Source organism: Cuculus canorus, chromosome 14 (genome assembly GCF_017976375.1).
Source record: "Cuculus canorus isolate bCucCan1 chromosome 14, bCucCan1.pri, whole genome shotgun sequence".
Classification (NCBI taxonomy): Eukaryota; Metazoa; Chordata; class Aves; order Cuculiformes; family Cuculidae; genus Cuculus; species Cuculus canorus.
The window spans coordinates 5,146,149-5,171,568 of NC_071414.1; the positions used below are offsets into that span (position 1 = coordinate 5,146,149).

General features: G+C 40.8%; 1 protein-coding gene across 2 annotated transcripts in view; it reads left to right on the forward strand.

Moving 5' to 3' along the window:
* Positions 1-25,420, forward strand: part of SLIT3 (slit guidance ligand 3) — a 518,194-nt gene that overhangs the window by 409,563 nt on the left and 83,211 nt on the right. For both annotated transcript variants that reach the window (XM_009570808.2, XM_054079464.1), the window contains 5 exons: positions 8,843-8,911; positions 10,015-10,086; positions 10,271-10,342; positions 17,259-17,330; positions 22,330-22,493. In XM_009570808.2, coding sequence (XP_009569103.2) covers positions 8,843-8,911; positions 10,015-10,086; positions 10,271-10,342; positions 17,259-17,330; positions 22,330-22,493 — 449 coding nt within the window. The remainder of the gene's footprint in view (positions 1-8,842; positions 8,912-10,014; positions 10,087-10,270; positions 10,343-17,258; positions 17,331-22,329; positions 22,494-25,420) is intronic.

The following is a 25,420-nucleotide window of genomic DNA, read 5'->3' on the forward strand; positions in this document are numbered from 1 at the left end:
TCATAGGAGCTTACATGACTGTCTTCTTCAGTAGGAGCCTCTTGGCTGTGTTAGCCTCGAGTTTGGCTTTCTGCTTTCAATCCAGAAATGTGTCAGCAGAACACAGTCAGCCATGGACTGGCTGCCTCTGAATATTTCATGTTCTGCAAATATAACCTTGAATCTGTCCCAGCTATCTCAAAATTCAATCCTGATCCCCCTTTCCTCTCAACCAACATAAACTGAGCTTCTTATTGGCATCTATACCGCAATATGAGCTGCAGGTACTAAAGCTAAAAATTCAATTTTTTTGTGGAAACAGTGAGAAGGAAATTTAAAAAACAAACAAAAAAAGGGATCAATCTTACTTGTCTTCCTTCTGCTTCCAGATTGAGATGAAGATGTTGCCCATAATCTAGAAGGGACGTCTAAGTCCCAAGTTGCTAGTGTGAACTTTATTTTTTATGTTTTCTGTGTTGAGAATTGGCCTTGCTGCTGTCCTGCAGAACACCACCTCTTGCCTCATCTTGAGGACACCTGAAAATTGCCAGAGACAACCCAATAGCTTTCTGGGCACCAGGTGAAAGATATTTATCTTGTTCAATTTATTTACATTCATCACACCAAAATACCTCCATTTTCCTAGGGCAGCCCTAGATAACTTGGACTGTGTCCTAAGGCTGGAGTATCTTCTTAAAGGTGTTTGGGTTTTGTGGTAGCGGTGGGTATTGGTTTAGCACTTGAAACCGGAAAGCATGTGAGTTACCTGCTGCTGAAGATCCCATGGCTTTTGCTTGGCTAGTGAGCCCCACAGCAGTCTCCAGGGCAGGGATGCCTTCACCTCTGTCACTGGTTACCCTCAGCAGGTTTGCAGGTGACACCAAGCTGAGTGGTGTAGTTGCCACACCAGAAGGATGGGATGGCATCCAGAGGGACTTGGACGGGCTGGAGAAGTGGGCCTGTGAGAACCTCATGAGGTTCAACAAGGCCACGTGTAAGGTCCTGCACCTGGGTGGGGGCAATCCCTGTTTTCAGTACACGATGGGGGATGATGTGATTGAGAGCAGCCCTGCAGAGAAGGACTCGGGGTTTCTGGTCAATGAGAAGCTCGACATGAGCCGACAATGTGCGCTCACAGCCCAGAAGGCCAACAGTGTCCTGGGCTGCATCAAAAGCAGCGTGGCCAGCAGGGCGAGGGAAGGGATTCTGCCCCTCTATCCCTCTCTTGTGAGACCTCATCTGGAGTATTGTGTCCAGTTGTGGAATCGTCAATGTAAGAAGGATATGGAGCTGTTGGAATGGATCCAGAGGAGGGCTACAAAGATGATCAGAGGGCTGGAGCACCTTCCCTACGAGGACAGGCTGAGAGAGGTGGGGTTGTTCAGCCTGGAGAGAAGGAGGCTCACAGGAGATCTTAATAGCGACCTTCCAGTACCTGAAGGGGCTACAGGAAAGCTGGAGAGGGGCTATTTGTAAAGGCTTGTGGGGATAGGATGAGGGGGGATGGGTATAAACTGGGGAGGGGCAGATTTAGACCAGACATTAGGAAGAATTTCTTCACTATGAGAGTGGTCTGGCACTGGCCCAGGTTGCCCAGGGAAGCTGTGGCTGTCCCATGCCTGAGCCTGAGCCAGTGGGAGATGTCCCTGCCTATGGCAGGGGGGTTGGAATTGGATGATCTTTAAGGTCCCTTCCAACCCAAACTATTCTATAATTCTACAGTGCAGTGGTCACAGGTGCTCAAACCCCTTCCCTGTGTTACCACAACCCGCACTGCCTTTCTCCCCTTCCACCCTCTCATGTCAGAGACCCCTGGGAAGGGTGCTGGGGTCTCCGTGCTCCCACCAGGCACTTGCATAAAGACACGGTCACTAAAGACAGAGGTTTTACCCAGAAGAGGACAAGGGCGTAGGGAGCCTCTTGTCCTGTAGCCTGCAGCTCCCTCCCCGTGGGCCGCCTGAACAGTGGTGTGCAGGGGAGCATTTAAAAAGAATTTTTATGAATGCACCACTCTGACATTTGTAAACTTCCGTTACTGATGTATTCATTTGAAAGGCACGTTAGCCGCAGTGCTTTTTATTAAACTGCAGTGAGTTTTTTTACAATGTGATTTAAGAAAAAGAATTGTCGCGTCTCTAGATAAATCACCCTCTTACAGCTGAATATAGCCTTCTCAGAAGTTCTTTTAAATTCTTTTAGAGGTCTTTAAATAGTCTTAAAACAGGAATTCTTTCAATGTACTAAAGAGCAGTGTGCAAAAATGAACATATCTCTTGCACAGGCACATAGCAAAAATGTTACCCTTTGCTGGGTCAAATTTCATTGTACCTGAGCTCAGCAAAAAACATCACCAGCAATGTTTTATTACATGGTGGTCTGGAGACCTAGGCTCACTCCTTCCAGCTTTCTTCCTGAGTCAGCTTTCTTCCCGAGTTTCTAGTTTGGAGGTGCATAAAGACAAAACATGTGAAAACCATTATCTCCTTCACGGTTAGAACTTAGGATAACAGGATACATCCCTGTGTTTGGTTTGTACCACCCTTGGGATGAGGGATTACCTTGGCGTGGAAGGCTTCCACCTAGCACAGAGTTGAATATATCACTACGTCTCTTGGCTTTTTACAGGAACGATGATACAAGAAATTTCTGTTTCCTAGCTATTACTTCACAAAACCCTGTCACCATGGGCAAGCTTTCTTTCAGCTTCTTGGGAATAGGGAAATATTATGTTGTTTCTTGCACATTCCTTTGTTGTATATATTTACGTACTGCCTACATTTTTTCCCACTGTTTGCTTGCTCTGAAAGAAAGCCTTGGTTTTTTTTGAACATACTTGGTTTTCTAGTCCAGATGTTCAGAAGTAAATTGTTCATGCATTGAGCTAGTTTGGAACCTAGCCTCGCTGCTGCTTGGTGTTTTAGGCTTTCCTTTTCTTCTCTCCCCCCCTTAAATCTGTTGGAACTGAGTTTCCCATGCTCTTTTTCCTTTTACATACTAACTCAGTGTGTGAACGCTAGATTTTTCCTTCTTTTTTTTCATAAAAGTATAGTCTATTTCTAATAAAGTCTTATCTGACAGCATCCAGCTGCTTTTATGGACTTACAGCAAATAATATTTTGCACTGGGGAAAAACATCGGAGGCAATTATGTGGACGGCGTGTGCATAAGCTGTAATAAAATGAGCATGGTGTATTTTAGAATAAATATGTACTAATCATGTCATCTCTAGACTCCAAATGTTGTTGTGACGCTGAGCTGTATGATATCTCTGATGGGATTCTTAGGACAACCTGCAACCATACATCATTGTTAGTGATTATTTTTCTTTCCATTTATAGTAATACATATTAATATTCACATTACTTTTGCCATTTCTCTTCCTCTCCTCAAAAACTTTCTCTCTCGCATTTGTGTTTTATTCAGTGTGTTAGGTTCATTTAGCCTCCAAGCTCATCAGTATTCTACACGCCAGTTTTCACAAGTGGCTGACCCTGCTAGCAGAGAGATCCCATTGAACTCTTCTTTAGCTCCTTAAAACCTCTAGTTTGCTGCATGGTGCTGTCTCAGCCTTAGCATGGCACCATTATTCCGCTGAATCTCCAGTTGCCAAGGTGATTTGGACAATTGCTTCCCATACAATTGCTGCCACGTCTACTCGGAGGAAGTTGCCACAAATCTCAACCGGCCTTTCCACCTTCCAAAGAACTTGTGTTTTCTCTTGACTTGTGACTAAAAACAGTGGCTCGTGCCTGGCCCATGCAAATTGTTGCAATAAGTATGCTCTAAGTGGTTAGTCAGGGTAGATATAGAATACTGTAACAATTTAGTGCCATTTTTCAATATGCCCATATTCCTGCTGATCAAAGGGATCACTCTGAAGTGAGATATCTGATGAAAATCATCTGCTTGAGAATGCAAATGCTGTTGCTTGTCTGGCAAGCTGCACTATTTTATACACTGACCCTTGACACAGACTTCAGTGGATTTTCCTTTGATAGTAACGGAGAGAAACAATTTGGATCAAAGCTTAAGCTTACATAGTCCGGTGTCATAAAAGGTTTTACAGCCTGCTTAATTCACTGCAAAGGAAAATTCTGCCATGGAGAGAATGGATAGTTTGGATACAGCTGAAATACAGGACTTAAAGCTGCATTTCAAATTTAGAAAAAGTGAAGAGTTGCAAAAATATCAAATAATGCGTCCAACAACTGATGTAGTTTGAGTACTTATCAGAAAGGTGACTTGATCACTAATAGAAGCTAAGGGCGAGTTTAACTATAGGACCTCCACTTTTCTCTCAAACACAGCCATGGTTCTGTGTGTCAGACCTGTAGGTTGTGGTCTGACATACAAATGCAGCAAAATCCAGAGCCCTAATCTGCTGAAACTTAAGAGGGTTAAAGATCCAGATTCGTACCTAGATGCATACTTGAATTTCGTTTCTTCTCAGGAAACTGTAATTGAAGCTTTTAAAATTCATACTTTGCGGACGTTTCATCTTTCACTGCCCAATTCTCTTCTAGACCATCATTTTTAGGAAATGAAACTTGCTTCAAAATTTTAGGATGTATCTGCATTAAAAACTTTAGACTATAACTTAATTTTAGAACTGCATAAAATTACCAAATATCATCCTTTTTATTTTTTTTGTAACGTAACCCTCTGTATGAAATATTTAAAGAAATTAAAGGAAAGGCTTTGTGCCTTTTCAATTACTGCCTCAGAACTGATTTCTCTCTTCAGTTTCTTATCTTAGCACAGATTGCTGCTATGAGCTTGACTTTATGGCTGAATAGACATTTCAGTATGAAAAAGGTTCCAAGTGCTTCAAATCGTTACATGATGCTTTGGCACCTTGTGCTGGTTATATCACCTCCAGTCCAAGTGGATTCAGTATAAAAATAGACACGCTGGAAAAAGAACAGCTGTCATCTTTTATGCATAGATTTAAATTTTTTATATGTAATGTTAGTGTGTGTGGAAGGTGCTGGATGAGCGCTGGGGCTGCTGCAGGCGCTGAGCTCCAAGATCCAAAGCAGTTGGTTCAGGCGTGGAGCAAGGCATGGCCATGCCCACAGTGCCAGCAGTCCGAAGAGTTATCGCTCTGCAGCACTCCATTGTGTTTTAGAAGTCACCTTTCCTGTTAGGTTCTTGGCATTTTATGAGAACGTGAACACGTAGGTTTGGGGTTTTTTTCAGTTTTGACTCTGGTAATTGCTTATTGGTTACAAGACGTTAGTGAGACTCCAGAATTCCCAGCAGCATTCATGGAGTAAAAAACAATTTCCAATCTGACGTTTAAACTACAGAGTCTAGAGACTTAGGAAGCAAACGAGGTTGTTTTGGATGCTATTCAGCGTGTCTGTATTAAGGCAGCTGACTCCCACTCTTGACTCTGTCTGTATATTCATAACTTGACTATGAGCATTAAACTAAGACATGCGTTTTTTTCATTCATGCCAGAATTTCATTGCATAGCAGATGCCATGTACATCGTCTTACTTTGGCTAAGGATTGAAAAGAATGAAAAATACAATCTTCCCTCCACATCATCCTGTTATGGTTTGGGGTTTTTCGTTTGGGCAGGGGCTCTGTAGCTTCATCCATCCTTTTTTATTTGTATATACATATATGTAATCACGCAGAGGTTTGTAACTGGGCTCTGCCTTCACACCCAGAAATAATTCTATTATTCACCATGTCCAGCTTCCAGCCCTTTCTGCAGCCCCCATACATCGTCTTCAGCCCAGCAAGGTGCTGAGCTGCTGCCCCCACGTCTCCTCTCTGCTCTGGCAGAGGACTGGTCTGCAGTGGGCAACAACTTGCCTACAGCAGTTTGTTTCTTCAAATGTTGCATCTCAGATCCACCTGATTCATGCTCTTATGGCCTAAAAGCGCTGGTTGCTTCAAATTCATTGCACTTAAATTTGCTTTCAAAATGAATGGCTGTTGCTTAGAAAACGCTGCCATTCTTTGTGTAATGTGGTGAAAGGTTTAACAGTGGTGAATTGTTCTTACGCATGCATGAAAAGTGTCTTATCGGTAATTTTTCAGTGTGAAATTGTGTTTGTTCAGAAATTATACCACTGGTAAAGTATTGCAGCTTCCTGCTAGCACATTTATATAGCTATCAAATGGCTGGCTGTACAAATCCAGAGCTATTCAAAGCAGATCTTCTGTAGGAGTTTAACTCCAGGGGTCTACATGTCTGTGTTGGTCCGAATAATGAAGCTCTGGATTAAAATATGCACCTTTGACTTTTGGTTGCACCAGAAAGCAAAACATGGGAAGGAAGCATTGGCTAGGCATCGACAGTTTTTTAAGACTGCAGGCTGTTTCACATTGGGATCAACAAGAGAATACCCTGAAAATACATTTCTGAAGACTTCAACACATTGCAAGAGCTGAGTCTCCTTTCCTACAGGAAAATCATATATAGCTTCCAAATACATGATACATAAAGCAGGACCTGCTTTTGATTTCCTTTAGAAATCCTCTGGATTTTACATTTGGAATGAAGGCTGGAACCTTAACCCACCCTCATGCATGGGTTTAAGATTTGTGACTTTCCAGGATGAAAGAGAAGGTGCAGACTCCCAGCAGCTTCCTGCATCCATAGCGGACCGTGACGGGGGAAATGGGACATGATTTGCCCTGTTTAAGTAGTAACACATGTGGTTGAACCCTCAAGATCTTCTACGTAGCGGTTTATGGTGTGAATTCACCAAGGGACTCCATTTTCAAAATAATTTATAACAAATTTAGTCAAAATTAAGCAAGTGGCTTTACACTTGCTGAATAGGAATGTCCATGGGAGGTGTAAACGTGGCATAAGGAACCCTTGCTCTGGTTTGCGGTAATCTGCATCAGCAGAGCAGCTGTCACTACTTTGCAAGGGCTAACGGTTCTCCTTGCAACGCTGTCACTTGATGGTTGTGGTCTTTGTGAATGGAGACATTAATTTGTTCAATAGGGTGTTTTTCATTAAGGAAGGATTTTGCCTTTGGTTCCAAATTCAGAAGCCCGTGGTCCTGCTTGTCCAGGAGCTACATCAGCTCCACTGCATCCTCTAAGGTAACTCTGTCTTGCAGGGATCCTGTATGCAGGATAACCATGAGGCTCGGATAGTTTAGTTGGGGTGGTTTAGTTGAAAAGATAGCTGAAGCAGCAGAAAGCTGTGAGAGGGCATTGTACTGAAATAGAAGGGAGGGGATGACAGAGTTATAAAATGTATTATGTTAGAAATTCTGTTGGGATTTATAGATTTTATTTTTAAATGATATAAAAATAAAGTTGTGGGAAATTTTTCTTGGATTTAGTTTGCACGAATATGTGTGTGTCCTTACAGTTAATGGAGAGAAGGAGCATACTGCACAGTAATAATCTGTTATTATTGTTGCTTGCTATAGTAAATGCAGAATAAGGAGGTCTGTTGCCAAAGAAAAGGAAATTGTATGTGTGGGATAAAAATTCTTAACATGATTATCGGATTATATTTTCAGCAGTAGAGACAGCACATTAAGTTTTCTGGTGTCTGTGGGCTGCATTTCCTGGCTCCGCTTCATTATCATTCACAGCATACCACAGCAATTGCATTGCCCCGTGTCTACCTAAGGAAGAGTTCCCCCAAAGTGCCTCGTAACAAAGGGAAATGTCATTTCATCTTTTGTCCTCACCAGTGGAGGGAGGAATGCCTTCCTCCTACACAGTACCTTCTGAGAAGGTTGTGTTAGTTCCCAAGGTAGATACGGCTTCTGGCAAGATGTCTGGAGGATCACCTTAACAGTGGGACAGGTCACCGACCCACAGTGTTCGGTTTCCATTGGAGCTTTATTACTTTGGTATCTTCCAGGGATTAAGTGTCACCCAAAAGCCGAGCTTACGGGAAAGAACTCCAGCTCTGTCTCTATTGTTTTGTAGCAGACAGGAAAAGCCCCACATGCCGTTGCTGCCACAGGTCAGCTGCTGAGTCTGGAGTACCCGTGCACTCTTCTGGCTAAACTTGTGGAGAGTATTATCTTCGTTCAGTTTTTTTTTCTCTTGGGTGCTTGAATGTTCGTATTTTTTCAGTGCAGAAAAACTGCTAAATACAGCCACTATATGCCTGTATGAAGAAATAGTTTTATCCCAAAAGGCTCTAGCCCTGCTGTCCATGTGTCTGAATAGTGACACATTCAGTGGTGTCTCAAACCACTCCCACCCTGGAAACGCAAACTGTTTTATTAAATACACTTAGTGCTTGTAGGAGGAGCCTGTATTCAAAGGGAGCTTAGTTGTTTGTCTTCAATTTGTTCTCCCCCGTACTTTGAAAAGGAAAGGTAAGGAGAGTGTGTGTGCCATAGTAGGAATTGCTGTAATGAATGTGGCATCAAACTCACGGATGTTTATGTTGACAATGGGATAAGTGAGACTTTTTGCAGCGCAGAGACCTGGCGGTGCAGCTTCTCCTCCAGTTCTGGCTGCACAAGGAACTCACACGTACAAGACAAAAACTTTCCTAACAGGGTCAGTCCGCATTCACTGTTCTCTTGGGAACTTGTTAAAGGTAACCTTAAGTTCGGGGCACAAGTAATACAGTTTTTCTCCCCATCTTTTTTTTGCTGTCAAAGAAGAACCAAATGGTCATTTCTGTTTACTGTAGGCTAGAGGTCCTTTATTTGCTTCCAAATCTTGTAAGTTACTGTCAAGCTTTGCATATGGCATTATTCACTTCTAAAGGAGAAACTGTTATAGTTTCAAAGCAATGAATCAAAGATAATTTCCTTAGTGACTGACTTAATATTTTCCTCACTCATGGTGCAGATGGAGTGACAGGAGTTCTTGTTAACATGTTTGTGTAATTGTCAAATCTGACTTTTTTCAGATACCTGGAAGGAAACCATCTGACTGCTGTGCCAAAGGGGCTCTCCGCCTTCAGACACCTGACACTGATGTAAGAAACATGGGGTTTCAATGTCAAGAAAATTACGTGACTCTTTCTGCACTGTGTTGTAGATAGAACATAAATAATTAATATTTTGGGGGAAAGAAACCACAAAACCCAAAAACCTTCTGTAATTTGAATTTGGAAGGAATTTCAGTGACCGCTACTGCCAATAAGTGTTCATAAAGAGTGGAGAAAGAGTGAGGTGTCTTGAGAGCACCAGAGACCCTTCATCTGCAGGAGCTTCCATCCTCTGGGAGAGGACTAAACTCTCACGCAGGCTGCTATGGTTTCACTTGGCAGATTTATCTGTGCAAAGCTGTAAAGGTCATTAACAGAGGAGACGGCATTAATTTGTTCTAGGTGATGCGGTATTTATAATGCTAAAGCAATGAAAATTTGCGTAGCTGTTGCTGCCATGAACAATCAGGCAGGTAGAAGTACAACTCGACCTTTTTTTTTTTCTTTCAGTTGCTCACTAAAATACACAGGAATGAAATTTCTTGACTGAACTATTTATCAGAAATTTTCAAATGCTGTTTGAACCAGCTCTAGGTACTCCAGTCAAATGGGCAGAACAACCTTAGGCAAACACAACATAGAGGAAAAACTGGAATGCTTTGTTTTAAAACAGTGTTTTATTTGGAAACAGGTCTGATTTTGTTTTTCAAGGGAGAGCAAAAACTAAACAGAATGTTCCATTTGAGCCTACAAGACATTTTTTAAATGAAAAGTGATATTTTTTCCAGTAGCTGTCAGTGTGAAAAGCATATGGAAATGGTATGCCTGTAATAAATGGCAAAGCAAGTTGGTACAGTAAATATTCGCCAGCACTTGTATCATCTATTAATTTATCCTTCTTCAAAAATTTTGCTTGTATTCACTGATTTATTTTTTTTTAGTGTTATATGCTGGAAAAATGCCCTAATATTTCTGACTCTGATGTGCTTTGCCTTTAGAAGTTATTCAAAGTTGGGTAGAAAATATTGTATCAATTGATAATATGTGACTTTTCAGTTGCTTCAAGCTTTTTGCTGTGCAGACATGTAATTTTTTAAAAAGACGTTCCTCAATTCGTACATATAAATTATATTTTCTCTGTGTTTCTTCAGTGATTTGAGCAACAACAGCATAAGCATATTGGCCAATTACACCTTCAGCAACATGACTCAGCTATCCACACTGTAAGTAATCCAAAGTTGTGATAACAGTTTTAATTGCTTTGCAGTCACCATCTTGTGTGTTGAACAATTAGTATGTATCTTGTTACCTAAAGCGTGTGGATTTCCATGCTTCCTTGTGGTTAAATTAGGAGTGAAATAGTCACAGAAAATACAATGTTGTAACTCTCTTCTCTCATTCTCCCAGTATCCTGAGTTACAATAGACTTCGGTGCATTCCAGTCCACGCGTTCAATGGCCTCAGGTCTCTTCGAGTGCTGTAAGTACGACTTCTTCAATGCCACTGAGTTGCAGCTTATTAGAATGCTGTTGATGTCAGGATGGTTTTTAACGAGCAGATGGCTTTCACTTGATCCAGTAGTCATGAATATTTTCACACAATTAGCTTCAATGTACTTGTACTTAGGTGCAATATGTCCAGTAATGACTGGAGCAGGTGAATGCTAAACTTTGAAATGAAGCAATTACATATTTGCAGGATGAATGACTTTCCTCTGATAATTCAGGGACAAGAACTATCATGGAAACAGGCCTCCAAGAGACTGCATAGAGTCCGTTTGTCTCTTCTACTTGAACAGTATTTGGTTTCCCAAAAAGAAAGGACTTTGTTGCTTTGAAGAAGTTGATGTTTAGAGTGTAAGTTTCCATTGGATGCTTCAGTTAGCGTGTCTTTACAGAAAGCTTTTTTTGCTTTTGAGTAAGTCAGGCCAGTGGCTGGGTGCCAGCAATGCTGAGATGCCTATCTCAAATGTCTTTAAGTTGTGAAGAAAATTTCACCTTGTATCGACTAGTGGTGCACTCAGAGATATCCGCGTGTGGTTCCTTTCTCTGGAGTGCCTGTTATGCACTCTTTCTTTCCAGTGTAGCTTCCTTCAGCAGCTTTCTGGATTGATGAGTTTTCTTACAATCTCTTCTGAAAGTCATCTTTGTTGTATCACCTTGGAGTGTGGGCCTGTTCCTTGCAGCTGTGGGCCTGTTCCTTGCAGCTGTGGACCTGTTCCTTGCAGCAAGCAGCCTCCTCGGCTTTTCTTAGGCATCTGCTGGACTGAGTCCTGCTTCAGTCCCATATTTACTGTCTCTCACTCCCAACCTGCCCCAGCAGAAATGATCCCTGAGTTGGGTTTGCTCAGTTGTTTGTATGGACACGCGGCCCCGTGTGTAGCCGGACAGGGCGGAGAAGTCACCTTCCACCCCTCTGCCCAGGAACACAAGCAGATCGTGCTGAACCGAAAGCAAGTGAATTAAATGGTGTATCTATGATGAGATCATTCAGTGTGCTGAAAGAGAAAGAGTACTAAAAGGTCATAGTGGAGGAGTTGAAGAATATGTCCTGAGTGCTTTGAAATGTCATATATTGTTATCTTTTTTTAATTTATTTTTTTTAGTTAGATGCAGAAGTTTCTGTGAATTCAAAGAGCAATCGTTGCTGTTCACTGACTCCCTAAGTGTAGAGTTGAGGTATTGACGTGGGCAGTACTGCAGCTGTGGAAGCAATAAAGCAATGCCCAGCTCTTTCGCTGTGGTTTGAGTGGATGCAAGTAGACATCTAGGCTTCAGCCTCCTAACTTACAAGACAGCTTTAGATTCCCAGTTTCGATTATTAAAACCAAGGAAGATACGTGATTTGGATTTGTTGTTTTGAGTTTGGCTCAGGACTCTGATTTCTAGCGCCCTAGGATGGTCACATTTGAGCTGTTACATGAGTTCTGAAATTCAGCCACAGAGGAAAATATTGTCTTTCATGGCCAAATAAATTATTCCATATGGAACTGTCTTCTGGCCTGCTTCTGATATGCAAGCCAGCTTGATTAAAGCTAGGCTGAGACTCTCTACCCTGAATTACAGTGTAGATATACTATGCCTCACTCTTTCCAACAGCTACAATTCGTCTTTTCACTTGTGTTCTTGCAGGCCATGTATGGACAGAAACAAAGGGCAGTGTTTTAGTAACAATTGTTATCTTTTGGCTTTTTTAAATGATCTGCTAATCAAATTGAAAAAATATCTTCCTTCTTCAAGGGAGATGCCCTCCCCGTCTTGCCCAGAGCAGCAGGAGTGAGATGAAGCCTAAGTGGGAATCTCTGCTTCTGCTCCGTGCATTTGGAAGCCTCCAGATTGATTTGATTTATTATGGCCCACAAAACTCTGCTATCAGCTACAACTTTTGCCACATGTCATCTATGTTGTTATTAAAAATCAATTCTCCCGAGAGAAAATGGCTTCCGAGTGACACTGTGCAATCTGTTATTGTCAGTTATTTATTATCCATATTCTCAGGGGAATTTACAAGAGAAAACATCAGCAAAACAATTTCCACTTTTTTTTTTAATAAAAAGAATATCGGTGTCTCATTACCTTTGGCTCTGTGCGCCTCTGAAGGGAGCAGACTCTCCTCGTACGGGCTTCTGCCTTCCAAATTCCCGGTTTTCTTTGCTTCTTGCCTTTCTATAGTAAAGAAAATAACTATGTCATTGAAAATCAGAAAAAATCATAGCCGTATGATAGAGTTATCTTTGACCGATATCTGGTTCCGTCCTCTCTGCTTACAGATTTCGGTAAAAGCCCAGTGAGAAAACTGCAGAGTCAGCGTGTTTCTGTTTAAACCTGAATTAAACTCAGCATTCCTACAACCAAGCCCTTGACCTGCAGGCTTTGCATATATTATCCATAACACAGCCTAAGGGTGCTGGGGAGCAATTGCCACGTATATCCTTAAGAATGTTTTTGTGACTCAAGTTGATATCAGTAAGATTTTGCAGCAAAGAAACTGCGGGTTTGCTTTTTGTTTGGGTTTAGGGTGTTTTTTTTTGTCCAAAGCTAGTCTTTTTAGAAGCTAAATGTAAACAGGTTTAAAAAGCCGAGATTGATACAAAGTAATTATAAATATTTGAACTCTCCATTAGACGTTAACAGATTATTTTAAACATTATTTTTGTTTAGTGTCAATGTTGTGACTTCTGATATTTCGTCTTGATTTAATTAAGAGAAAAAGTATGGAACTAAAAATACTTTCTCATATCTCTAAAAATTTGTATTTGTTATATTTGTGAAAAAATGATAAAATGATCTACAGAACAGTCTTCTGAAGTGAGATATTTTACTAAATATTCTATATTTACTAGTTAATGCCGGATATCTACTGCAGTTCAAAACTCACACAAACATAGTAATGTGTGTGATGATAACGTCACCACAAATACAATCTTGGAACTGATTTTTGCAATGTACTTTCAACGTTGGATGCTGCGCTGAATTGACCTGACAGACAGATTATTTGGCTTTATTTCTCTTTTTTTATTTGTTTGGGTTTTTATTGCAGAAGGACTACTTGTCCTCACCCCGTAACTCTGTAAAAGGCGCTGCTGTTGTGGCACTGTGGCTTCCCACTTCCTTGGACATCTGAGTTGTGTTGGTTCCCACAGGGTTTGGCATCCTTTTGGGGTTCATTGTAGGTGTTCACTCTTGGTGGCTTTGTAAACTCAGCCAAGTTTTTAGCCACACGTCTGTCTTGGCAGGAATGGATCATTGTTTACTGACAAAGCATCCCCTTTGTGTCTGTAGGAACCTAATGGTATGGGACAATGGGCTGGAAGGCAAGACAGAGGAACAGTTAGTAAGAGAAAAAAAACAACCAAAAAGAATCAGAATAAAAGGTTACATTTAATTCATTTCCTTTCCTGAAGACAGAGTAGTAAGTCACTGAGATTACACGTAGAAGGAAGTTTTTAATTCGAGAACTCAAGAGTGTTGTTACTTTGTGCACTGGAAAGAGATCCATGTCACCTTAAATTTATATCCCTCCTGATTACCAACATTTAGACAAGTGGATATCTAGAATTTGTGCTTTTGAGGGAAAGTACATACATCAATGAGTGTGCTTTAACTGTCCAAATGCTTAAGATTTTATTTGACCATTTGCTTATAAGGATTTTTGGTATAAAAGTGTGTTCCTGTTGTTGATCCCAGAGGAAAAATTGTGCTGTTGAATACTCTTGCCACTATTTATTATTGTGGGTTTTAAGTTTTTTAGCATTTATCATTTCATTTCAGCTGCATGGATGATGATGTCACTGATGTGATTTTTTTATTAAAATGCAGGTATTTGCCTCTATGAAGTATACTTCACTGTCTGTGATGGCAGTCCAGCCATTCATTCCAAATAGTTTTATTTTTTATGGTTTTAACCTCTTGTGGAGGAATGGCTTTGTCATTCTTCACCTTTTTTTGGAAGAAGTTCCCAAGACATCTATGAAAGAAAATGCACCCACTCACAGAGTAAACACAAACTGATATGATGTGAAGATAAATATAAGCTCTGCTGTCTGTTCAGAGAGAATTGTCCTCGAATCATAGAATGGTTTGGGTTGGAAGGGACCTTAAAGATCATCCAGTTCCAACCCCACTGCCATGGGCAGGGACACCTCCCACTGGCTCAGGCTGCCCAAGGCCCATCCAACCTGGCCTGGAACACCTCCAGGGATGGGGCAGCCACAGCTTCCCTGGGCAACCTCACTGCTCTCATAGTGAAGAAATTCTTTCTTATGTCCAGTCTAAATCTGCCCCTCTCCGGTTTATACCTATTGCCCATAGTCCTGTCACCACAAGCCTTTGTAAACATTCCCTCTCCAGCTTTCTTGTAGCCCCTTCGGGTACTGGAAGGTCGCTATAAGGTCTCCTCTGAGCCTTCTCTTCTCCAGGCTGAACAACCCCAACTCTTTTAGCCTGTCCTCATATGGGAGGTGTTCCAGCCCTAGGATCATCTTTGTAGCCTCCTCTGGATGTCTTGCACATCTTTAAGTAGTTTAAAGTGCAGAAGTTCAGAATATAAACTTATTATGAGTGGTTGCTTATTTAAATATGCTCATTTTATCAAAATGTTCTCTCCTTAATAATAAATTGATGACCAGGCCTGATCTTGCATCCTCATACCAACAAAAATACTCTTTAATACCTGTGCACTATGTCTCAGTCAGTTGGTCATTCAACTGACTGAGTGTTAGCGAGTGTGCTTTATCTAGAGTTACTGTGTGGGAGCTCATATCCTTCCTGGTCCTGTTCGGATTAATTGCTTGAAGTTCCATCCTTATATATGTCAACTATTATTAATAGCCAAAACCAAGGTATGCTTAAAAGAAAATTTCCGATCAGGATGTTGGAAGGGGGGAGGGTTTTGATATACTGACATCAGTCACTGGAGAGAGACACCAGCGGGATAACTCTGCTGTGTCTTTTGTAGTTCGACGCTCTGTAGAAAGACTTTGGAGTACAATAAGATGAAAACTGCAGCTGCGACCCATGATCATGGTGACATTGCTGATATTCACATAGTTGGCAGCTCCAAGGTCTGGGCTTACAGGAGGCAGGACAATGTCTATCTTCCCCTGGCAAGTCTGGCTTTCCTTGCTGCGTGTATGCTGGTGTAAGGCAGTGTGTACAGCTAGAATCCATGAGTCTTAAGGCATCATATAGATCCTGGTGAAGCTTATAGCGGTGTTAGAGAAGAAAGGAGTCAGAAAGAGACGCTTTTCTTTTCATCTGGGGCTATTGTGTATTTCTGTGGGCTCAGATATTTGGTTTGTTTGAAATAAACTCATTGTGCACCATTTCAAGAATCTGTACGGTCACAGAAATAAAAAGTAATATGCAAGCGCTGTGTTCCGCAAATCACCGGGCAAATTAGGAAATAAATGACTCAAGGGAAAGAGCTGCTACTAAAGTGACACACAGCAGGTTTCTGTTTTCCACCCTCTGCTGCCACATCTGGAGCACTGACAGTAATTCCTGAACCTGGGGAAGAGGACATAAACAATACAGCATTTAGCTATAAACTGAACCAGCCCAGGGGAGAAGTGCAAAAGAAAATATAATTTAAAAATATCGATGTCCTTTTCCTTTCCAAGTTTGCTACTGACTTTTGTTTAAGAAAAGGCTCTCTTTTCTGAGATCCAGCAGCATCAGCTCCTGTGGGCTCCTGATGAGTTCTTTCTATCTCTTACCATATGAAGTAGTAAACTGATATTCAGTGATATGCAAACTGGAAAAGTTAGTATTAACTATAAATATTTTTCTCTATGCTATTTTTCACCGGATCTGGTGAGGCAGAGGGTGCAGCATCTGAAGAGTTGCTTTGATTTATTTCTAAAATAAAATCTTACACAACTGCCTATCTTCTCTGGTGTATTTTCTGGATAGTTTTTATGCAGTTGTGCCCCTCAGCATCCGGATCCTCCCACACACTCAGTTGTTGCTGCCTGTTTTCCTGTCTGATCATAACCTTGATGCTGCAAGGAGCGTTCTTCTCTGACTGTCACACCTCTAGTGGTGATGCCCAGCTTTGTAGCAGGGCCTTCAGTTGCGGTTGAGATGAAGACCTCAAGTCATCACAACTAATGATTTTTACTCTCGTGTCTGCCACTTTGAATACAAGTATTGTGCTCCACAAGCTGTAAGAAAAATCTTTTTATTTGTGCTTGCCTATGTAACACACACATAAATGCATTTCTTAGGAAAGAGATAAAGTGGCTGCTTAAATTGTCCTGGAGATAGTGGAGAACCCTTTCATAAGAACCCTGAAATCTCTGCTAGAAAAACATAACTTTCTTTGCCCAGTGTGAATAAAACCCTATAACAGCTAATTTCAAGTATTTTCACTGGTAGCATTAATCTGTTTATCAAATGGATTTCTAAAATACCCCACAAAGAAATATTTCCTGCTGTGACAGTGGAAAACTAGGATGTGAAAGTGCAGATGTATTTGCCCTCGTGGACCCTTGCTCTCTCCTAGGATCTCTCTGAAGTCAATATTTAATTTCACTCTCACAGTTCCTATTTTCCCTCTTCTGTTTTTTTCTGTTTCCAGCTAATGGAATTCTATAAAACCATACAGACCTGTATGTGAGGGTCTGCCTGTCATCAATATACTTTTAATAGCATAAATAGTGTGTCACCTATTTAATTTAAAACATTAGTCACCAACAATTCCAATTGTATCATTATTTTTAATGTCAACACCTAGAAGCAGCAATAATAAAGCACAGAAGCTCGTGAGTTGTGAAGCTCACAGAAACGCTCAAAGAAACAAAATTAACTATCCTTCTTAAGCACCAACTTTTTCACTTGTGGGGAGCAGATAAAACAGAGTGGTTTGATACCTTCTTGCTTTTCCTCTCTTCTAGGACTCTCCATGGAAATGATATTTCCAGTGTTCCTGAAGGTTCTTTCAACGACCTGGTGTCATTGTCCCATCTGTAAGTATTTCTGTAGGGGTTCATCTCGTTGACTGGTGGTTTCAGTTTTGTTAAAAGTACATATTATTACAAATTTAAGACTGTATAGCTTTTCTGTTTTTCCTCCTTACTTTCATATTCTGTCTGGATATTCATAGTGCATCTGTTCAAAGGAAATAAAAAAATACTAGGACCTGTTCTTATTAGTCCCCAAAGTATTTTCTTAAGGAAAACCAAATGAACAAATGTGACAGTTTCCTCTTTTGTGGACTTTAAGGCTGTCTTTCAGCATTGTCTATGTGAAATGCAGAGTGCGTTATGGTCCGAAAGTGAGACAGGAAACCTCCCACAAAGAGCAAATATTAAGCAAATGTGAAAACTTTGCTTAATAAGTGTCATCTGTTTTGCATACTGAAATGTTGTCAGTGTATGAATTTGCTGATGAATCACTACTTCAGATGTATCTAATCATATGGAAATTGGTCATTTCACAACAGTGATACTTCATTCCATCATTTGTAAAAATTATTAGATGTTTCAGACATTTCAGGAAATTACTATTGTATTGGTGGAGGTCAAGGACATTTTTAAACACGGTTCAGTTGATGAAAGAGCTGTAAAGGCAAATAGGTGCAATTGCTGTAAAATAAACCCAAAGTGTAACAGTTGGTGCCGAAAGAATGAACTGAAAATGTTTTTTCACTGAGATAATGCGCGATACTGCCCATTATTAGACAATTCAGGGAAAGGAAAAGTAGTTCTGTGTAGCATGTTTCTTGATTACTGCCCTCAAGTAATCAGAGGGCTGGATGTGTCTTGGTCATTTTTTAAAGTGAGTCGTTTCACAAGTTGAGACGGATATTTTCTGCTCTGATGCTGCCGTCATGAAAGCAACTTGATGGTGATGCACACACGTCAAAGCATACGCAAGCGTGTATGTGTGCATTTAACATAGGTTTTTTATCTCTGTTCCTCCATTTGCAACCTTAAGCATACCCTTACCTGAACACAAGGTTCAATTTAGATGTTTTCTGGATAGGAAACATGTCCTTGGACTGCTTATTTCTGTAGAACAGCTTTCTGTCTCAGTGTCTCTCTAGACAATACAAAATAAAGATATCTCAGATGAGTAGGGGTAGAAATTGTATGTGAGGAACTTAGGCAATTTCAACTTCAGCTAAGAAATAACCTTCTCTGTTTGCAGCTGACACTTCAGTATCTCAGTCAGAGAAAATATACGGTTTGTACAAAATGTGTTTCTTCATTGTGTTCCCAGGATAGTGGAGTCATTTTATATGTTGTTTTGGAATTCAAGTCTGACTCTGCTGAAGTGCTCTATCTCCTCTTGGAAGCACAGTGACACCTTACATACTGGGAATCTGGCTTCTGAGGGTATTTTCAGAACTCAAGACATAAACATATCATGCCCCATTTGTTTGGATTTTCCTCAGGGTTTACTTTAAATGAAGTGCAGATACAATTTTCCTGGGTAAACCATTCACCTTAGGGAGTGATAAAGCCCCCTTTGGCCCAATACAATCACTGCAGTCTATCTGTTTAGATGTGTGTGCTGCCAGAAATGTAAAATACACAAAGCTCAAATGAACAGTAATAAATAGGATCCATAAAATAAATAAGACCTGTCTGGGGTGTAATTTGCACAGTTGAACAATTGAATTTTACAGTGCAATTGCGCTCTCCAGTTTCTTAAAGTGGATTCTGAAACTTTTAGCAACCACAATGATTTTGCTCTTCACTTGCCAGAAAAGGCTGTGCTTATTCCAACGAAGTCATAGATAATTGAAAATAAATTCACTTAGAGCTCTTCCTAATATATTGATCCTTGAGGAGCAAGCATGCATTTGGAATAACTTTGAAAATGATACAAGGGGTTCCTACTCATCAAACTCCTGATGCACGGGTGAAAAAAATTACATGGTAAATTTACAAGCTGTGTGGCTAAGAATAGGATGTGTGTTATGGCTGGAGAGAGCTGACTACCAAGGTGTTGAGCAGGATGATCAGCCTGAGCCCTCTGCATCAGTATAGCCTTGGGGAGGGGAGAGAGGGAGGATATCAAATTAACCTTTAGAATTGCAAGGAAATATTCATGTAGCATAGACAAAACTATTGATTTCAGTCAGTCTTTTGTAATAGCTTTAAATTGGTTTGTAATTGGAAGAGCAAAACTGAGATCTAGATACTTCAATCACTTTTTCCATAGCTGTTTAAAGCCTACAAGAAAACGTTGACCAAATTTGCTTTACATTGTGAACATCATTTTGTTTTAGTGTAGCTATAATAACAAACTGTGTACTTGATATACCTCACTGAGGACAGAGAAAGGTTTGAATAGGGTACACACACACTTTTTTTGTTTCCTATGTATAACTTTATTTACTTGAATCATATAACCCTCTATTTAAGCCACGACTTTATTAACTTGTCTAGTCCAGGGCAACAATAAAAATGTTAACAGCACTACTGAAGGATCACATATATCAGTGCTTAGAAAGAACCCCAAATCTGTTGGGGGTAAGACTGAGACCTCAGTTAGGTCAGTCCCTGCATTTGCTGTCCTCGCCATTCACTGCTGCACAGTCTGGAGCTGATGAAGCTTCCCAAATACTGCCCAGACACAAACTGACTTCCAGGGACCCCGCAAAGAAACCCTTGGTAGCGGATGCTGCGTACAGCAGGTATTTCTGTCAGACTTTTTTTGATAAACAGCTCGGGTTCCCAATCCTGTTGAATAATCTCATCTTTCATAGAATCATAGAATGGTTTAGGTTGGAAGGGAGCCTAGAGATCACCCAGTTTCAACCCCCTGCCATGGACAGGGACGCATCCCACTGGGACAAGTTGCTCAAAGCCTCATCCTACCTGACCTTAAACACCTCCAGGGATGGGGTATTGATGACTTCTCTGGGCAACCTGTGCCAGTGCCTCACCACCCTCACAGTAACAAATTTCTTCCTTAGATCTCATCTATATCTCCCCTCTTTCAGCTTAAAACCATCTCCACCTTGTCCTGTCCCTGCATTCTGTGATCAAGAGCCCCTCCTCAACTTTCCTGTAGCCCCTTTCAGTACTGGAAGCTGCTTTAAGGTCTCCCCACAGCCTTCTCTTCTCCAACAACCCCAACTCTCTCAGCCTCTTCTCTAGTGGGAGGTGCTCCAGCCCCTGATCATCTTCATGGCCCATCTTTAGTCAAATTTATGTTAGTTACCTATAAAAATAAGCTCTCCCCTCATCTGTTTCTCCATATTATCATTGCTAACATTATTTTAAGTGACTTTATTGTAACTTGCCTCAAAAAAAACCCCAACTGTCTGAACAGAAATATCTGCACATTTTTGAAAATGCTGCTTGTGGTATTTCATTACAGCACGAGGTATTTTTACCTTCTGGAAATATTCTGCTATAATGAGCAGAGAAATAGAGCATGTTAGAACTCATGAATGAAAACAGAATAATTCACTGTAGTTCCTAGAAATGAAGAAAAAGACCCCAAAGCCACAAACAGAAGAATGGAAAAGTACACGTGACAATTTCTGCAGTTGTACAACATCATTTGTAATAATTTCTGGTGTCTGTAGAGCATTTATTCCTAATGTAGCTCATAAAGATAATTAACACAGTAACAAACTTTCCATTGTCCTCCCAATTGCCATTTTATATATGGCAGTTGCTCAGCACTAACCTAATTTCTCAGTCCAACTTTCACTGCTGCATTTTGTTTGACCTTGGACAAGTGAGCCAGTTGATCACAGTTACAGGGTCAAAAAGTCAACCCAGTAGGTTTTTTCCATTGTAAGCAATGGATTTACTGAAGGAATGGATGGATATTTTTTAATACCGTGCTGCAGTACACATTTAATTTTGATGAATGAGCCCTAGACAGGATTTGAACCTATGAACTCTCATTATGAATCTGTCTAGGGCACAGTGGGTTCATTAGTCACTCCAATAGAAATGTATCAACAAATTTACTGAGCTTTCTATCTTAATATCCTGTCTGATATGTTTTTATTTGAAAGAAACTCGAGTATAAAATATCATCTTAAAAGTAGTTTATAATGTATGCAGAAATAGTGAAGTCTAAAACCCAATTTCAATCATTGTTTTCTTTAGTATCTCTTCCCTACGCTCATCTTTATTTAGTTGTTTTTTTTCCCGTGGCAATTCAGGTGTTGTACATCTAAAGCCTTACATTTACTTTCAGCAAACAAATTCTGACTTCCAACATGCATTTCTTCACACTTTCAAAAATTAATTGTTTTTAAACTGACTTTTCTGAAGTCTGGCCTTCGTAATTGACTGATTGCCTGAAAAGACACTTTCTTTAAGAGAAAAAATAGTATAAGTGAGTCAAGGCAGCCACCTACATTTAAGGTAAAAAAGGTTTGTTTTCTTTTGGATAGATAAAGTTCCGTGAAATATAATTACGCTGTGTGAATGCATCTACTTCAACCATATGACCTATCTCAAGTGATGGGTTAACCAGCAAATGTGTTTTCAAAGCTATAAACAAACTTAGCAGACACCAGATTGCGGTTTTGAAAACAGGGATATCATCTGTGTGTATGTTTTATCTAGTGAGGAGACATTAACATGAGTCATCAGATCCAAACTACATTACACAATTCACCATTAGAATGTGCTCCTGAAAGCCGAAGACTTACATAAAAGAAACCAACGTGATAAATTTGATGAAAGCAATCTGTCTGGCGACATTGCTCAAGCACAATTGTTTGAAAATGTGATTTATTGTTTGAAAAAGTGATTTGTTGTTAGGTATTTATACAACCTCCTTAACTAATTATGGGAAGAAAGGAGAAGAGTGGGAATACCGGACGAGATAAATCTAAAAGACTTCCTGAATACTCAGAAGATCTTTCCCACGTTTCGAAGTAAAGCATTCCTGTAAAAGTGCAGAATAAAATGTGCCTTAGTGATCAGGAATGTTATCTTTGCTTGGAAGCCAAAATAACTGCTGTTAATTGTTTTACACCCTTAGGGCTCTGGGTACCAACCCCTTGCACTGTGACTGCAACCTTCGCTGGCTTTCCGAGTGGGTGAAGGCAGGCTACAAAGAGCCAGGGATAGCGCGCTGCAGTGGGCCTGATGCCATGGTGGACAGGCTGCTCCTCACAACACCGACCCACCACTTCCAGTGCAAAGGTAGGGGCAGGCTGGAGGCTCTCTGTTCTGTCCTGTTGCTTTTTCGCATACACAGTGCTTTATTTTTATACTCTTGGAAGTTGGTTGGTTTTAAAGTGAGTTTGGGTAGGAGTTGGGTTTGGCTTTCGTTTTCTTAACGATCACTTTACATTCCAGTTGCATTTTCAAGTGTTCTTCCACAACATGCAGTTAACAGGAAGGAAACCCAGCAAACCTCAAAAGAGTTAATGTTCCTATTGTTCTCACCAAATCATATAATGGCAAGTTAGCATATAGGATGTTGTTAGAACTTATTTGAGCAAATAAATTGGTTTGGGCTTTCTACCTACTCCAGGAAACTTTGGTAAATTAAGGGTTATTTTTAAAATACAGAGTGTTCTAGCTATTATGTACATTTACCTGAAAACTGAGAAACTGACAATTCTTCTGGAAAGCAAATATTTACCAAAACTACATTTTCGTGTAAGGTCTACAAACTGTCCTCGTCTGCTCTGTATGAGAAACTATATGTCATGGACAATGTTTCATGTCTGAATACAGTGTACATGCATTCAGAAAAGGGTTGAGATGCACCTATTAACCGTCAGGATTAGTCAGTGGTTCAAGTACGCTGCGTTAGAGAGCAGTTAGACAAATGATGAGGAGCGCGCTTTTCATACAATCATAGAATGCTCTGGGTTGGAAGGGACCTTAAAGACCATCCAGTTCGAGCCTCTGCCATGGGCAGGGACACCTCCCACTTGGTCAGGTTGCTCAAAGCCCCATCCAACCTGCACTTGAACACCTCCAGGGATGGGACATCAAAGACTTCTGTGGTCAACCTGTGCCAGGGCCTCCCCACCCTCACAGGAAAAGATTTCTTCCTTAGATCTCATTTAAGTCTCCCCTCTTTCAGCCTAAAACTGTTCCCCCCTCATTCTATCCCTGCACTCTCTGATACAGAGCCCCTCCTTAGCTTTTCTGTAGGTCCCCTTTTCTATAGACGAAATAAGTTACTTATTACTGAATGTAGATTAGGACATTCCTGTATGTACTTATTGTAAAAGGTTTTGGAGGTTCGCTTAGGTTACCAGCAAGTACACGAGGATGGAGCTGTATTTATAGAGGAAAAGGTGGGTCAGTAGCCTCTCTTAGAAATTGAAATAAGGGCATAAAGCCTATTTTTATGTCTCTCAGAGTGCCATGCACATTTACAGTAATGCTTGGCAGCATGATTTTATAGAGGCTGGGATTAAACTGCTGAACAAACAAATGATGGTGTTGAGTTGAAGTTAGAACACAAGATCCCAAGCCTGGGCTGAATTTTATGTCCTTTCAAATATATATTTTAATAGCTGTAACCTTATAGTTAATTACTTTGCAAAGTCAGTCTCAAAACTCTCAGAACTCTGACTATAATTATCAAAACTACGGACTTTATAATATTCTCTTGAATGTGAAGTACAGATATCCCATAAATACAAAAAATACCAAATACTGTACTTGTTCACACCAAGTAAAACAATAAAAATTATCATATTTACATATTAAACAGGGTCTGAAAATTAGTCCAGAAGGGGCAGTTAGATGACTTCTTCATTCTGAAACTGTGATATATCCCTGGTTACACTCACTTTCTCTCAAATCTAAGCAAGCAACTCTTGAGCAAGAAATAAATAAACCTGTGATCCAGACAATTTAAAACATCTGTGTTTTTTATATAAATATTAGCTTGATTTACTAGAAAGCTGGTGGGCTCTCTACTGTCCCAACTGTCTCCATGACTCGTTTTGTCTGAATAGAAAAGGGAAGAAAGGTGTTGATTTGGAGGTGCCCTTTGGACAAGCAGAAACTATTGATGGTCTGGACTAGTGGCAGCTCCGAGCCTTGGCAAAATTCACCTTTTCTCACAAAATCATAGAATCACAATATGCTTTGGGTCAGAAGGGACCTTAAAGCCCATCCAGTCCCAACCCCCTGCCATGGGCAGGGACACTTCCCACTGGGTCAGGTTGCTCCAAGCCTCATCCAACCTGGCCTGGAACACCTCCAGGAATGGGGCAGCCGCGACTTCTTTGGTCAGCCTATGCCAGTGCCTCAGCACCCTCACAGGAAAGCATTTCTTCCTTAGATCTAATCTAAATCTCTTCTCACAGTATATATAGTTGAAAAACAATGCATAACTTGCGAGTCCGACTGAGTCCATTTCTCATATGCGTGTTCTAAATCCAATGCCTTCTGCTACTTTGTCTGGACGTGGGTGATGCTGTTTTAAGGCAAAGCAACAGGATGTATTCCAATGCCAAGTGCAGGTTTACCTCCAGGCTACAGCCAGTGCCAGGACACGGCACGAAAGTGGGGTGCAGCCCCACTTTCTCCTGCAGCTGCATTGCCCTCTTGTCTCTGAGGAGGTGCTGTGACCTGTGCCTCTCAGCAGAAGAGCGAGACTGTCTGTGGGGTGACACAGAATGCCCACAAACAGACCTGTACTCCTGCTTGCGTAGGTTCAGCCCTAGCTCAAGAGCACAGAGCTCAGGGTAGGCTGGACTCCCCAAAAGCCTGGGTTGGTGCTGCAGAAGTGAGTGTAGTTCCTGAGATGCTGGAATAAAGGTAATACACCGATGTCCTCTGTGACCTCCAGTAAGTTTTACTTTAAAAACGTAGCGTTAACTTACTCTTGTTAAAATTATGATTTTAGCCTGTGACCGAGCAGAAGGTTATTTCTCCGCAGAGCCACGAAAATAAAAGTATGTAATGTGCAAGTCATGCAAACTCAGCTCTGCTTTTTATTAGATTGCCCTCCTAGTTATGCAGTAGAGGAAAGAAATGTGCTGGGCTGAGGGCATTTTGCTATATGGATTTATAAATCAAATCCACAAGGACAAACTAATGAACTACTTAACTGCTAGGAACTAACACTGTTCTTATTAGCTCCTACATTGATTAGC